The sequence below is a fragment of the Apostichopus japonicus genome, chromosome 16, assembly GCF_037975245.1.
Source record: "Apostichopus japonicus isolate 1M-3 chromosome 16, ASM3797524v1, whole genome shotgun sequence".
Lineage (NCBI taxonomy): Eukaryota > Metazoa > Echinodermata > Holothuroidea > Aspidochirotida > Stichopodidae > Apostichopus > Apostichopus japonicus.
The window spans coordinates 43,253,043-43,268,492 of record NC_092576.1 but is presented as its reverse complement, the minus strand read 5'-3'; the positions used below and the strand labels follow the sequence as shown (position 1 = coordinate 43,268,492).

Genomic DNA, 15,450 nt, shown 5'->3' with positions numbered 1-15,450 from the left:
ACAGAAACAAATGAAGGCGATGCAAAGAGATTCTTCAAAACATATGTTTGCTGTTTTAATTGTAGCTTGCATGATAAACAAGACATACAGTCATAGTTACGTGATGCACACGATATGTGCAATCATGAAAAACGCCCACACCTTCCTCCCCTACATACGATTTAACACGAAAGAAAATAAAACATCAAGCTAAAGCGAACATAAGTATGAGAAGATATTTTCCCGCAATTGCAAATTAACAACGCAAAGATTGTATGCACGTCAGAAAGATACTAAGCGTAACTTTTCCACAGGTTATCGATAGGTGAACGTTATTGTTTGCTTTTCACTATTTTTCCACATGTGCTGAACTATCATGCTGTCAGTCAAAAATGGTAATTGGGTTTGTGTACTGTCTTCATATATACATATTACTACCACGACATAACTCAAACACGACATTTGCATGCATGCGTCACTTAATCCATGTAGTTAGTTACCTATATTGTTAGCAGATATTGTACCAGTCTGTGATAATAGGCTGGTTTATGTATTTGTAAAATCGTAAGGTTTTCATCGGGGCGAGGCGGAAATTATTAATTAATGCTCAAAGGCATTTTGACTCAATTTGACAAACATACAGGTGTCTCAAATCAATCGTTTCTATCAAACTCTCCGTATTTGAATACAAGCAAATTTGATAATTGTTGATTCACAAGAATAGGCCAATGGTCAGGTAGGTCGACTTGAAACGACCAAAACCTGCGACTCGGAAACAAGTCAGTGTTTAATTCTAGAATTTCCTAATCCTAATTGTTCCATCTGCACTATGCAGCTTAGTGTGTTTTGCATAGGATATGGTAAGCACACACAGTCAACCTCTTCTACCCTAGTCCAATATTTACTTATCTGCCTCTACTCAATAAACACACCCATGCAAGTTGAATGTCGAGTACGGCCCCTTAAAGTTTATTATTACTTTGAAATGCACGGCCTATGATGCTCTGTCTCGTGCAGCAAAATACTAGAATATTTGAACAAGTTTGGCGGTGCGTTTGACAGCTATGGTTTAAACTAGAAGGTCTAATGGGTCGTAAAAAAGGTTGTGTCCACCAAATTCTTCAAGTAAAGTTTAAACAGATACTCCAGTACACAGGTACAGATTGTACTCGAGATTGAGGACAAGTAATGAATGGCATACTACAATTGTGTTATGGCTACTGCATTGTAAATTACTACATTTACTGTACGTTCCGAGAGAAATATTAACAATGCAGTCCACTGAGAATGCACGCTTATTAACTACGTAACTGAACATATGAATGCATACACAACCCCTGCCCGTCTTGCTGCATGCTCAGTTATGTATTAAAATGTATGTCTGCTCAATCCCCCTACACCCTCCCCCCCCCAAAAAAAAATGTAACAATTGTCTTGAAGTACAGAGTATTTTTGATGCAAGGACAGAGAAAACAATAAATATGTTGTCCAATTTGTTTTTATTTTTGACTGATAGTCTTTTACCTGCTGCAGGGTTTGTCCCTCTGTCCCTCCCGGTGCTTTGAGAGGGTTCCGCCTCTGCCATTATTGACCTGTAGAACAAAACTGAAAATGTATGTTTCTGACGTCACGGTATCATTAACAACGAATATGTTCGAAACGTCAAGTTAACATATTCACTTTATCAAAAGACAGCAGATTAATAAAGCCACTTTCGATTCATCAATTCAACGTCAGAATTATGATCAACTTCAACTTCAACTTGCAGTGTTGGAAAACCTTGTTTAATTTCCTGCGAACACACTTCAAACAACTGCCGATTTATTGTCAATGTTCGCGAAGCGAACTTACAAAGCATAGATAGGCCTAAAGTGCGAGCATAACGGCTTGGGGTCCAGGGGCCCGCCTTAGGCCCTGGTGGGGTCAAAGGGAGGAACCAGTTGTGGTTCAGTGGCGAAGGCTCCCGAAAAATGGTAGTACATTTTCGTGATTGGTGATACACAAAATATGCAGTTGCGGGTGCAAAATACTGACAACTGTTTGAATTTTCATTGACACGAAACTGATGAACATTTTAAAATGACAAGTAAGAGTAGCTAGAGTAGTGGTAGTAGTTAGTGTTATGATGTTATTAAATGAAAGAGATTTAATTGGTCTTACAATCCTTAAAAAGTTTAACTTACAGAACTGTTTTGGCTCCAATCTGAAATTAATTAAGTAAGTCAGTATCGGATCGGCAAAGTTATGCGAACAATTATTCGAAGATGTTCAAGAAACGTAGGTCAAATATCCTTATAACATTTTGGTAAGTAAAAAACACCTCAAACCAACGGAGCACTCCTTCAGATGTAAAAGAGTGTTATAACAACTGATGTGTTAGGGATATGAACGTAAACATTTTCAACTTATTGAACATAACGTAATGACCTGGTAATCCCTTCACTTTCAAAAGTTTGATTTCCATAAGATATCATGTTGTCAATATATTTCATGATAAATTCGCCAATGTTACGTGTTTTTATCAAAGAAAAGTGAAGATGGCTTATCAAATAAATTAGCAAACGCAACAGTGTACATGGATTTTGCATACAACAGCCTCACACAAATTATACAACATACACAATACGTGCAAATTGTTCAGTTTTTAAACTTACCGTTCACTGTCTTCCTCACATCTGGTTTGATGTCCACGGGATTAAAATTGTCAGCCATTTTAGATCTGTAGTTTCGCAAGCAAAATACAAATGAGGGTGAATTACTTTTACTGCAAATTCTTTGTAAAGTTCCACATTCAAGACAATAAATGGATTACTCGAGATATAAATGGGTTTCCATAATGTTGATACTTTGAATGGTTAATGTTACATTTTGGCAGTTTGTTGTCTCCCTCTTGCAATCGATAGTACAAACTTGATAAATGCTATACATGATGTGTATGAAGCTACCTTTTATTGTACACAAATGCGTATAATTTTATATTTATAATACGAAATTGAATTGTTGATTTGTCTGGCATATGAAAGAAAGAAACAAACTCAAAGCAAGTTTATTATCATAATTTAAATTCGACGGAACCGACGAAATTAGGTTTTGTAAGCATATACACACATTAACATGGATTTTGTACTTATCATAAATAAAAAGAAGTTAGCACGTATTGTTTGAAAATTGCGATGTCGTGCATAAACATCTCTGAATATTTACTTTTAACCTTAATTTGACTATACACCCATGTAACTTATCACAAATAATGATCGAAATCAAGTTCTTGCTTCGTAGTCATATCGGATGGAACTACTCTGAATGAATCTGGTCTTTTTTGGTTGTAAATGTAAGGCTTTACATTAACAAATGTTAGCAACATTTCGTAGACATAATTTTCAATCACGCTCTGCATGTTTGTAGCAATCAACATTTTACCACGATCACGTACACATACCCATAGCACCGTTAATTACAATTTTCCTACATTGTGTTTGTGTTTTGGTTACTTACGAATGCGGCGATATAAAACGTTACAAAAGAGTGGAGCAGACGGATCCATATCTACTTTAGTGAAATTAATTAATTAATTGATAATTTCACTATGTAACATATAACAGAGTCCATAAGTACAATGGCCACTTCGCCAATTTGCCAAATGTGCATTACACATATTGTGTTTGATAATGTCATTCCAAATATGTTGATTTTTTTTAGAAAAAAGTTCCCGTCTTAAAGATATACTCATTTGAAGTTTTGATAAATCTGAGAAACTCATTAAATATGTGCAATCTATGACGTTTTTTTTTTAAATTTTAGGTAGTGATAACTCGTAATTACACGCCAATATACATTTTTAAAATACTGTGGTATTCCTCTTTTCATAGATGCCTGTAAAACATTCAAAATATTTACAAACCTGTGTCCAGTGTCCTTGAAACGAAGGTTGTGAACACAAGGTATAACATAACAGAAAATTAGCAGTCAATTCTCTTACATTATCACTGTGCATTATTAGCTAATTTTAATTCATAAATTAACTGGAATTAGGAAAACTCTTGTAAGATGGTCAAGCTTTCATCGATTTTGAAAGGGGTGTAGGCGGAGGGGGGGGGGGGGGGTGGGTTGCCGTTGTTTCATGACTTCTAATGGCTACTAAAGAGATAAGGAAATTGTTTTTCATAGGTGTAAGTAGACCTATAATGAATAACTGATCCACAACGTCTCTGAAATCAAACAAAACAAACAGGTAGAAAGTTGTACAAGGGGTCAATTTGGGAATGAGTCATGGTTTGCTCATAGCACATGGACAATTACAGGATCAGTTATGCAGTGTTATAGCCAAATGTCTTAGGCTTTTGTTTCGAGAACTTGAAATTGACAATCCGCCTTTGCTGAGGCGTTTACTGTGCCTTAATCTGAATTCAAATTTGAAGTATTGCAGGAAGAAGGAGTGTAAGGCCCGTCTAAATTACATCAAAATGTGGAAAAGCTTTGATCATATTGTAAGGGTAGAAGACTGGAGCCTGTTTGTAGTTGACTCTGAACAGGTCTATCTGGGAGCAAATCCTGATCTATTGGTACATTGTTTATGCCGTGGAACAGGTGTCCTGGAGAATAACTGCTCTCTTAGTGTGTCGTACACAATCCCAAGCAGTGACAATATATCAGTTTGAGAGCAGACAAGGAATGAGTTTAAAGCAGTCACATTCTTATTACTCACAAGTGCAACTGCAAATGGGTGTAACAAAGCACATCATGGTTTGATTTTTATATGCATTCTCGTCATGGGTTTATACAGATTCATGTGGATATTTGGGTCTTGACAATCTGGAGGTTCGGATTCGATCCCCGGCCGGGTCATAGTAAGGTGTTTTTTATTTTTTTTTTTTTTTTTATATAATAGCAATATATGGTTTTCCTATCTGAAGTGACTTTCTAAATTGAAAATATTCCAAATTTGAGTTAAAATGTTAAATTGGAAGCCACCGACGTGGAAGTTGTAATCCATAAGCTGGCGTCTCCCATATTAGCGGTCGCTTAAGCGTCGTAAATATAACTGCATGATTATTATTATTATTATTATTATAAGTTGGATGGGTGAGCAAGATAAGAAATTAAAAGATGTTCACACCTCACAGATTTTTTTTTAAAAAAACTGCCTGGCAAAGGAAATGGTAAATAAAGAATCCCACACCTATGTTTAGTTAAATGAATACTTCCAATTCTTATGAGACACAAACAAAGTAACATCTATGATTTTGAGAGTAAAGTATCGTGCTGCATTACATTAGGCACCTGATCGCACATATATTTTTGAAAAAGTATACTAATAAAACAAAATAAAGAAACTTTTACTTGTATTATTTATTACAATTTATTGTATTTTATATATGCGCCGTCAACTTTTGAACTCTTCTCATCAAATGAATGGGAGGGCACTATCAGGTAGTCGTTGTAAAATGTTCTATAAGTGCTTAAAGGAGCTCAGTGGGTTTCTTTGACAGCATAGGAGAATCTGTACAAAGATGTTTGGGCTAGGCATATGTTCAACGGATTTCCTTTTCTTGAAATAATTGCATTATTATGCACATTTATAGTCAAAGAAAATTAGAATTATGCACTCTTTATAACACAACGTTATTTGTTTGGATTAGGCTGTATGACGATAAATTTGGCAACTATATATGTAATTGAGCTCCTTTAATAAAATTCATTGTGAACAAATGTGTAGCACCAATCGATCCACCGCAACCCTCTCCCACCAATGTTTCTTAAATACACATTCGCAGTTACAGCAACACCAGTCTGAACCCTCTTCCACATGTTTTATGCTATTGTTTTCTATTTTTTTATTTATCTAGTTATCTCTTTTCTTGGAGGTAGGATTTCTAGTCTAGCATGTCTAAGAAGATCCCCCTGATAGTTAGATAATACATCCTAGATCTACTAAATAATTAAATAAAACATATGATATGTACATCTGAGGCCCTCCGTTCCCATTCTATAGAAATCAATGTAATCACAGCTCCAAAAGAACCTCACATAACTGTGAATCACACTTATATAGTTGGTAAGTACTGTCGGAGCATACAATGGAAGCACAGATTCTCCCCGTTTTCCATTATTGCAGGACTGAAATGTAAAAAAAAAAGTTATGCATCTCCCATATCATCCAGGGAACAAATACATGAATTACTATCTTATATAATTAATGAACAGACACTTAAGTTATAGAAAAGGTAACAGCTGTACCACAGTTAGGCCTAGTTAGTGTTCACTTGGAAACCAATGGCTTAAATACAAAGAAAATCTTCTGATAACCAGTAACCATTTTAAGTGTTTTAGATATAATATTAACCATTTAAATATTCCCCAAAAATATTATTTGCCCAAACAATGTCTCATGAGTATGAATTCCTGGAAAAGCTGGTTGCTTAACAACTTGTAAGCAAACACTTTGCTCCTACCTTTGCTTTGACTTGACCTATGCAGACAAGCTATCAGACCAGTGTACTATAAAGGAAAGAATACTATATGTGTATACAAAAAATAATTAGACATAGGAGGGCAAGTACTTTACAAATATACGCGACCACGATTGTGGGAGAAACAATTAAGGGCTTATAAATTACAATTTCGCATTGAAAAAATTCTTCTTTTTAATTAAGAGTGTTACACTAGAATAAGAAGTCCTCTTTTTACCAAGGCAGTAACAACACCAATGTAGAGTTTGATCCAGCCATTCTGTTTTATAGGAGTATATGCTCCTATATAACATATTTTTTCCAGTATTATTTCTCAGTGAAATCCACTAGGCTATATCATAAATAGAAACATTTTCTAACTGACACTCTTACCTTACTATTTCAGATTCTGATACTCGAATGACCACTTATATATTATTCAAATAAATACAGGCAAAGTGACTTGATAACACAACTTATCTTATTTTCAGTTAAGCTCTTCAAAAAACAACAATGTGCTTTGTAAGTGCGGACACAACCATCCAAAACCAATGTGCACTAGGTTAGACATAATCAGAATACAGGCTAGGCCTAGAGGTAAGGGTTAACCGTCTCTACGTTTCAGTTAAACCAAAATAAAAGAACATCAACACTTTGGCGTTAGGCATAGTGCGTTTATATTATAGCCTACGCATAGTCCTTTATAACTTTTGCATTATAATCATACTATAAAATGTATCATCGTAGGTCATATCTTAGGCCTTAGTCTATTGTATAGACTGTACTAGACCTATACCTACTAACTTTAGTACAAGTTGCCATATAAGGCCTAGGCTAGTATAGTTGCACTATTGCGTGGTATTTGCTTACCTTTTGCTTTTCAAATTTGGTTGCCACATTCGACATCCCAAGCGCCTACAGTAAGACTGAAACCGTACAGCATGCACAATATAAATAAGACGAAGACCTAACGCGAACGAGTCTACATACTACTTAGTGTGTATAGAAGTTACGCGTCAGTCTAGTAAAAGAAATACATGTTATCTGGTGTAAATATTGAATAGCCTTACCTCATGGAAACGGATCACTTGAATTCCTTACGTAGCATCGATCACCACATAAGAACTTGTGGAGCAGAAGTACTTTTGTGACGATATATAGGCCACATAGGTAAATAGCATTATGTGACAATATGAACTGCCAGACAATGACTTGTGAATTTAGTCTGTTTCGGCGGTCATTATGTGACAGTGTAATGACTACATGATACATAATATGTTCTTTGTCAGTATGTGGCGGTGGTAATAGCGCCACATAAGGACTTGTAGTTGTCATTGTGTGCCAGCAATTTGTATTCACATAATGACTTAGATTCACATACTCTGTGTCCCGTTTGGCGTTCCATACAGTCGGTGATATGATCTCCTTTGAAAGCATTAAGAGGGTTGAACACTGTTTTGATATTGTTTTCGCATCGTATGGGTATCGACACACGTATTGTATTGCCTGCAAGCCACCTCCCTCCCCCCCCCCAAAAAATGTGTTGTCTTCGCTTTTATATACAAATACGGTGCGCAAACATTGTAAGTGCCTGTTTTCAAAGCCACTAAGTACACAAATCGTAATGAAATATAAAGTTTGTCAGTTTGAGAAATTTGATGAAATTGATTACACCATTCGCTTAATAATACCAAAATACAAAACTGGCGCAACAATAGGAACACTGAAGGTATAGGTTAAAGTTATCCATACTTCATAAATGTGTTTACTGTTCATATCACTCCAAGTACAAATGTTCACTACGTCTAATTTTGGGCCTAACTTGCACATACATCCTTTAGTGATATAATAATATACTAGGGATATACCTGTACCACGTTATATTTAGACAGTATAGACAACCATTTAGCAAATTATTGCACTATCTGAGGTTTACATTATTTAGAGAAAGTATCCAACGGTATGATACGAAGGTAAAATTGAAAGATAGTCTTGGTATTGCTAAAACTAAAACCCAAAGTACCAGGTATTCCCCTAATTTGTCTAGGTAGAACTAACATTATGTTAGGGGTTTAATAATGATCTGATAGATGTTACTGCATGGTAAATAGGATTTGATGATTACTTCCAAGTTCGATAAATATCATTGTAGTCTAGGCCGAATGCTTGTAGCCTTATATATAGCTTTGTGAAAGAAAAGAACTACTGTCCCACTGGTACAGACAAAGTATTATGATAATATGCAAACTTGATTCGGCTAGCCATAGCTGTTGCCGAGTGTTGGATAAGGAAGACGGGTTAATTCGCCTGGGAGTGAATCCCTAGAGTCTGTTGGTTGGAATCCCAAATGAAATCCTGTCTGATATGGAAAGCCAGTTTATGTCTGAACTTATGAAAGAAGTAGGACGTCTTTTGTGTATCAAGCAGCTCCACACCACCCCATACCATCCGTAATGCAATGGATTAGTCGAGCGCTTTAATGGCACTCTGAAACGGATGTTGCGGAAAATGTGTGCAGAAATGCCAAAGGACTGGGACAGATTTCTCCCTGCCCACCTTTTCGCCTACCGTGAGGCCCCTCAAGAGAGCTTAGGTTATTCACCATTTGAGTTGCTCTATGGGAGATCCGTTTGGCGGCCCATGGGTATTTTGAGAGAATTGTGGTCTGATGAGGTTCATGAGGAAGAAATCAAATTAACATATCAATATGTGTTAGATCTTAAAGAGCGCTTAGAGAGTACATGTCACCTTGCTCTAGAAGAACTAAGAAACGCATCCAAACGGTATAAGGAGTATTTTGATGCTAGAGCAAGAGATCGTAAACTAAAAGTAGGAGGAATGGTTTCGTTGTTATTGCCATCGAGCAACAACAAACTGCTCATGCAATGGCAAGGTCCTTATAAGGTAACCGACAAATTTGGTAAATACGATTACAAGGTAGACATAGATTGTAAGATTAAGTCTGTACACATAAATACGTACGTCACCAGGGGTGAAGTGAGTCAGCGTGAAATTATATCTGCTGGCGTAGTTGTTTCAGACAGTTTTTACCGACCTTCCTGGTTGTACAAATTGTACCGTCAAACTGACAAGTGAAAAACCAGTCAGGAGTAAGCCTTATCCAATGCCTCAGGCATTACATAACACTGTGAAAGAGGAAATTGACCAAATGAAAGCTATGGGTATCATAGAACCTGCCCAGTCAGCTTATGCGTCACCTATAGTCCTAGTAAGGAAAAAGGACGGGACAATGCGATTCTGCATTGATTTCCGTAGGTTGAACAACATAACAGTGTTCGATCCCGAACCCATTCCTAATATTGAGGACTTGATAGGACAAATTTCAAAAGGGAGATATTTCTCAAAGCTCGACCTATACAAGGGTTATTGGCAAATCCCAATAGCAGTGGGGGATAAGGATAATACTGCGTTTGTCACTAGAGAGGGATTATTTCAATTCAAGGTATTGCCATTCGGAATGGTTAATGCACCTGCATTTTTTTCTAGAATGATGAGGAGATTATTATAGGGCTGTTATGATGTGGTAAATTACATCGATGATATTTTAATATTTACAGAGACGTGGGAACAGCATGTATTGGCATTAAGACGAGTGCTAGGCAGGATAAGAGAAGCAGGGTTAGCCGTTCGCCCAACCGACTTGTTGAACGACCCCACTGGTAACATTTGCAGGGCATAAACGGTTTTCGTATTTCAATTCTTTGATATATCAGATATGGGTAATTGTTAAAGATACTGGTCAAGGTATTAGTGAATGAATCTTTACCGCCAATTAAGGCGTGTCGTGTAGGCGAGCCGCTATTTTGTTTTGTTTGAGAAGTTCATTGGCATCCGCCATTTTGTTTTCGGCGATTCTAATTTATTAAAGATTTATGAATCATAATTTACAATTATAGTATGCAGTGGATAGATCTGAAACATCGGGGTTAATTGCATCATATCTGGCTTCATTTTAGAATGTGGTTTTCTTATATTCTATTTGTAAAGGGTGTTTTGTACCGGGTACTGAGAGGGTCACCCGGGGTGCGCAGTCCGGAGCAGAGGCTGGACGTGAAGGTGACAATCCGTGGATTCGGAATTGCCTGTATTCAATATTACAATTTGATTAGCGTACCGGGAGAAATAAACGTGTTGGCATGGAACGTGTCAACAGACGATTATGGTGAATATTTTTTGGTGAACACTCATACAACTCAACTCGCGGGGAATACACTTTAAGCGAGTCGGATCATATCAAGGTAAACAGAATAATAACTTCAATTTAAAGACGACAAAGCTCATAACTATGGAAATGAAGATAGCGTACTTTCGCGGTGTGGATCACTCAATCCGAAAACATACGGAAGCAACCTTAACTTAATTCTTATTTTTTTTTTTAAATTGTAATTGTATTGTGTGTAATTGTATTGTGTGTAATTGACCCTGTATATATAGTCTGATAGTAGTCAACAAGAAGGCTGAAATTTACTATTTGCCTCGTGTGTTTATTGCAATTTCTTAGTATCGATTGACAAGACAATCAAGGTTCAAAATAATTTAAATGAACCATCGTTGCGCGTGTGACGCAGTGGTCACAACGTGACAAAGACTTTTAGATACCTGTTATTTTTTCATAGAGATTTTAATGGACAAATATACTGCTCAGAAATTCCTTTTTGTATTCAGCATTCTTTTTGGGAAGGGGGAGGTGGATGATTTAGATAACGTCTACCTCATAGCTCCTGCCTTTGGTGCTAGGGGCATACCTAACAAGTGCACATTTTCGTTGATATTGCTGGAATTATTCCGGTTGCAATGATAACATACGATATGAACGTGGAAAGCGAAATATTTTACACTCTACGTTGAAAAATACCACCGCAATGACATCCCTAACCCTAAAATGGTTCTTTGAATGTTAAGAATTTTGGGCAGGAAATCAGTTCCCTTCTATAAAAATTGCTCGATCACGTGTAGAGGGTTAAATGTGTTACCATCTCTACATATTATCTACAAATGTCTGCTGATTTACACTTAAGATGTCACAATGTGTGATACATTTGTAATGTTCTCATTTGTTTTTTGCATTTAGCACTTCATCATTATGCAATAGTTTTGTAAATACATCATTGGGGACAAATGATATGTACAGTTTATAGGTGAAAAAACATTTATACTGCAACAATGATATTACTAATTTTGCTGTTTACATATGTCAGCATAAAACATTACCAAAAAATGAGAATGTGTTTCTCCACTAATCAAAATGCTATGAGGATGTGTTTTTTTAACCTAAAGATGCAACAATCTACAGCAACTGTTTTTTGACAATAAACTTTAGCCTCCAGAACATAGGAATAATACTACGCAAATGGTGAAGATCTCTCCCAAGGGTCCACAATGCCAAGCCTTTGTTGCGCAAGCAATACCATTTCATGTTTTTTGTATTTTATATGAGTATATTATTTAAGCAAAATGGCTGCCAGTACCTTTAAGCTCAGAAAAGCATTGTTTGTATCTCCATTAGCCATGAAACCGCTCAATATTGTTCTCCACCAAAGATGAAACTTCCCAAGTTGGTGTGCATATTTACAAGTGATATCTGGAATTTTCAGCAGAACCAGTTTACTATCATCTCTAATTTCAAATTTCTGTTCAATTTTTTACGGTTGTAAAACAGACTATGTAAAACAGATTTGATTTGCCACTAGTTGCTGTTCAATATTTTTAAATAACCGTTACGCTACATTGTATGCATACAGCCTTAGCCTATATGCTACAATGGTACTTTCGAGATACGCTTCCTTATTCCACAACGGTTTCTCTAGTGCGCAATCACGGAACTCGGGTGAACGGACAACACCCTAAAACAGAAGTATAAGTACGGTAATGTTAATGGTGTGTTAAATTACGTACATATTTCATATACATAAGCTATACGCTTCACGAAATTGTACACAGCTTATGCACTAAGGCTTTTAGGCAAACACATTCATAATGATTTTGATAAGAACCAGTACTAAGTGGACTTCAAATGCATTCTACCTTCTCATTGTAATGGGCTTGACTTCCTCAGATTATGTTCTATTTAAGAATGTATATATATATATATGTTCTATTTAAGAATGTATATATATATATATATATATATATATATATATATATATATATATATATATATATATATATATATATATATATATATATATATATATATATATATATATATATATGATTTTCCAACTCATTACGATTTTCATTTATATATATATATATATATATATATATATATATATATATATATATATATATATATATGTATATATATATATATATATATATATATATATATATATATATATATATATATATATATATATATATATATATATATATATATATATATATGATTTATTTTCAAGGCAGTATTGAATGTCCATGACCACTATAAATACGACGTCATATTTTCATTGTTTGCTCCCTCTCAGCAGTAAAATGACAAGATAGTCCACTATCTGCCGCTCTACTTGAAAGAGGCCGAACTTAAGAGTGGCAAAAGGGAACCTGCTTGATATACACTTTTCAACATTACCATAAGATAACCTTAAATAAATAAATTTAAACAAAATGACACGCATTCAAAATTGGGATCACAAGTAGCTATTTGTTTGCCCCAAACAATCTTAACAATTGGCATAGGCCTACTTATGCAAGTGACGAACTGTGCAAAAAATATATGTGCCTGAGTGAATATACGAGCCGTAATGTTAACAACTCTATTGCAATGTTATTACTCTAAAATAAAACCAAATGAGTTGTAACCTGCTAGACTGATCTGTAACGATAGAAAGGTAAATAAAGTACTACTATAACTAGCTTAATTCTATGACCTACATGTAGGCAAAACATACAGTATAAACAACGCTGCGCTAGTTGGATTGAGCTGATATTTAATTATGACTGGGCCTATACATGAAGTCATAAGTAGCTTAGTTTGTACGTACACTTCAAATCGCCTGATCCAATCTTCTCATAAAACAAAGTAAAACACGGTTCCATGGTATATAAAGATCACTATGGCTTTCAGCACACAGCTTTATAGTTGAAGTAATTCTAGATTGTGTATGTCATAATGCAGCATATAGTTTAGTGCAGAGCGCAAACCCGGAACCGATATTGCCCTACAACAGTCATAGAATAATCACGCGATCTGTCTATAACGGACACAAAATCATCATCATGTGAGTTCAATGCTGTCTACCATACACTGCCGGTTGAGCCGACGGAAGGATGCAATAAAATGTAATCCTTTAGCTCTTAAATTGACCCCAAGAAACCCTTCTATATATATATATATATATATATATATATATATATATATATATATATATATATATATATATATATATATATATATATATATATATATATATATATATATATATATATATATATATATATATATATATATATATATATATATATGAAATACCAATGCGAAAACATTCACATTAAAAATACTCCCCAGAAATGTGAGTTTTGCGTATGGTATACCCATTCCTTTACTCCTTTCCATTCCCGCATACCTATCGTTTATCCCTACATAGTTATATATGTTCCCAGTACTCAATGAATGTGTCGATGAGCCCCATGGTTTGTTTTTAAGAAAGATCAGTTTAGGCCCACCTGTGCTAAAGATGAGACCATGTTTCCTGTGTGGTCTCTGGCAGGCTCTACTACACTATATTACTTGCCTTGTTTGATGAGAACAATAAGTTACATCTAGGGTAACTTAAGTATTCCGTGTGAGACAATTATTAGTTGTCAACTTCCCCTGCCCCCTCCCCCCGCATTTGGGGTTCCATTACAAGGAATCCAGTATTAATTGACCAGTCTGTGTATTATTCTCCCTGTATGTGTTAACAGTAACCGAGGTTATGTTGTGCCCTGTGTAACTTCTGGTGTAATGAGCGAATTTTGTGAGAAGAAGCTGGGTCTGCCTCATAAAGAAAATAAAGTTCCCAGAGTTTCTCTTCGTTTGAAAATGATTAACAACATCTAAGTTTGAAAGCATATCTATCATTCATCAAGACAATATAAGCTGCCATACATCTATAGTAGAGGGCCAGAACGACAACAGAACTGATTATATTGATTTCTAAACAGGTAAAATTTCATCTTTAATCTTTGCACTAGACTCATCAAGAACCTATTCATTTATTATGTATGCGTACATTGTATATATATATATATATATATACATATATATATATATATATATATATATATATATATATATATATATATATATATATATATATATATATATATATATATATATATATATATATATATATATATTGTAAATGTAAATGTAAACATATCAGCGCCCTGTTAAGTGTAATTTGAAATGTATCATTCAGATTTTCTGTGATGTTAGAATGCACACAGAATGTAGAAATTATTTAGTCGTTACTTATTTGTAAGGACTGTAGTGCGCCTGCATTCAGCCATCATTCCTGTGACCTATGCAAATGCTACCACATTTTAACTGTTGAATAATAACGTGTCTATATAGTTGATTAAGGCACTTATAATGCCCTCAACCAAAACAAACTGATGTGTGTATCGTTATGATGCGACCTACATTGGTATTACTGGAAGAGTATCGAAAGTATTTATGGTGTTGACGGTATAACTTGCACCACAATTGGATATATACCATATTGTTACTATGCGTTATGATGCTGTCGAGCACTACTCCCTGCTTACTGCAATTTACTCATACGTGTTATTAAGATGAAACTGCGTGTTCCCTATTCGAGCTTACTTAGATCCCATGATGCAGGTTTACACTTTTACTAGTGCCTATGGTGACAGGAACAAGGAAACTTTGTGTGAATTTATACAGGTTTCTAGAGTTGTAGCCATAGGACAATATACATATCGATATAGGCTTAAGAATTGGGACGGTCTGCGGCTCACCCACCCTCTAACCCCTTCCCAGCAAGCACATATTTCA

At 35.3% G+C, this 15,450-nt stretch overlaps 1 protein-coding gene across 18 annotated transcripts in view; it reads right to left on the bottom strand.

Annotated features, from left to right (window-relative positions):
• Positions 1-15,450, bottom strand: part of LOC139983272 (uncharacterized) — an 87,593-nt gene that overhangs the window by 35,838 nt on the left and 36,305 nt on the right. For 2 of the 18 annotated variants that reach the window (XM_071996702.1, XM_071996715.1), the window contains exons 1-3: positions 13,433-13,640; positions 2,634-2,698; positions 1,504-1,584 (exon numbers count right to left, since the gene is read on the bottom strand). In XM_071996702.1, the coding sequence (XP_071852803.1) occupies positions 1,504-1,584; positions 2,634-2,691 (139 nt within the window). In that variant the 5' untranslated portion in view covers positions 2,692-2,698; positions 13,433-13,640. Of the gene's footprint in view, positions 1-1,503; positions 1,585-2,162; positions 2,183-2,633; positions 2,699-9,410; positions 9,575-13,432; positions 13,644-15,450 lie in introns of those variants that run through there. The other 16 variants (XM_071996705.1, XM_071996704.1, XM_071996710.1 and 13 more) reach the window with 14 other exon arrangements.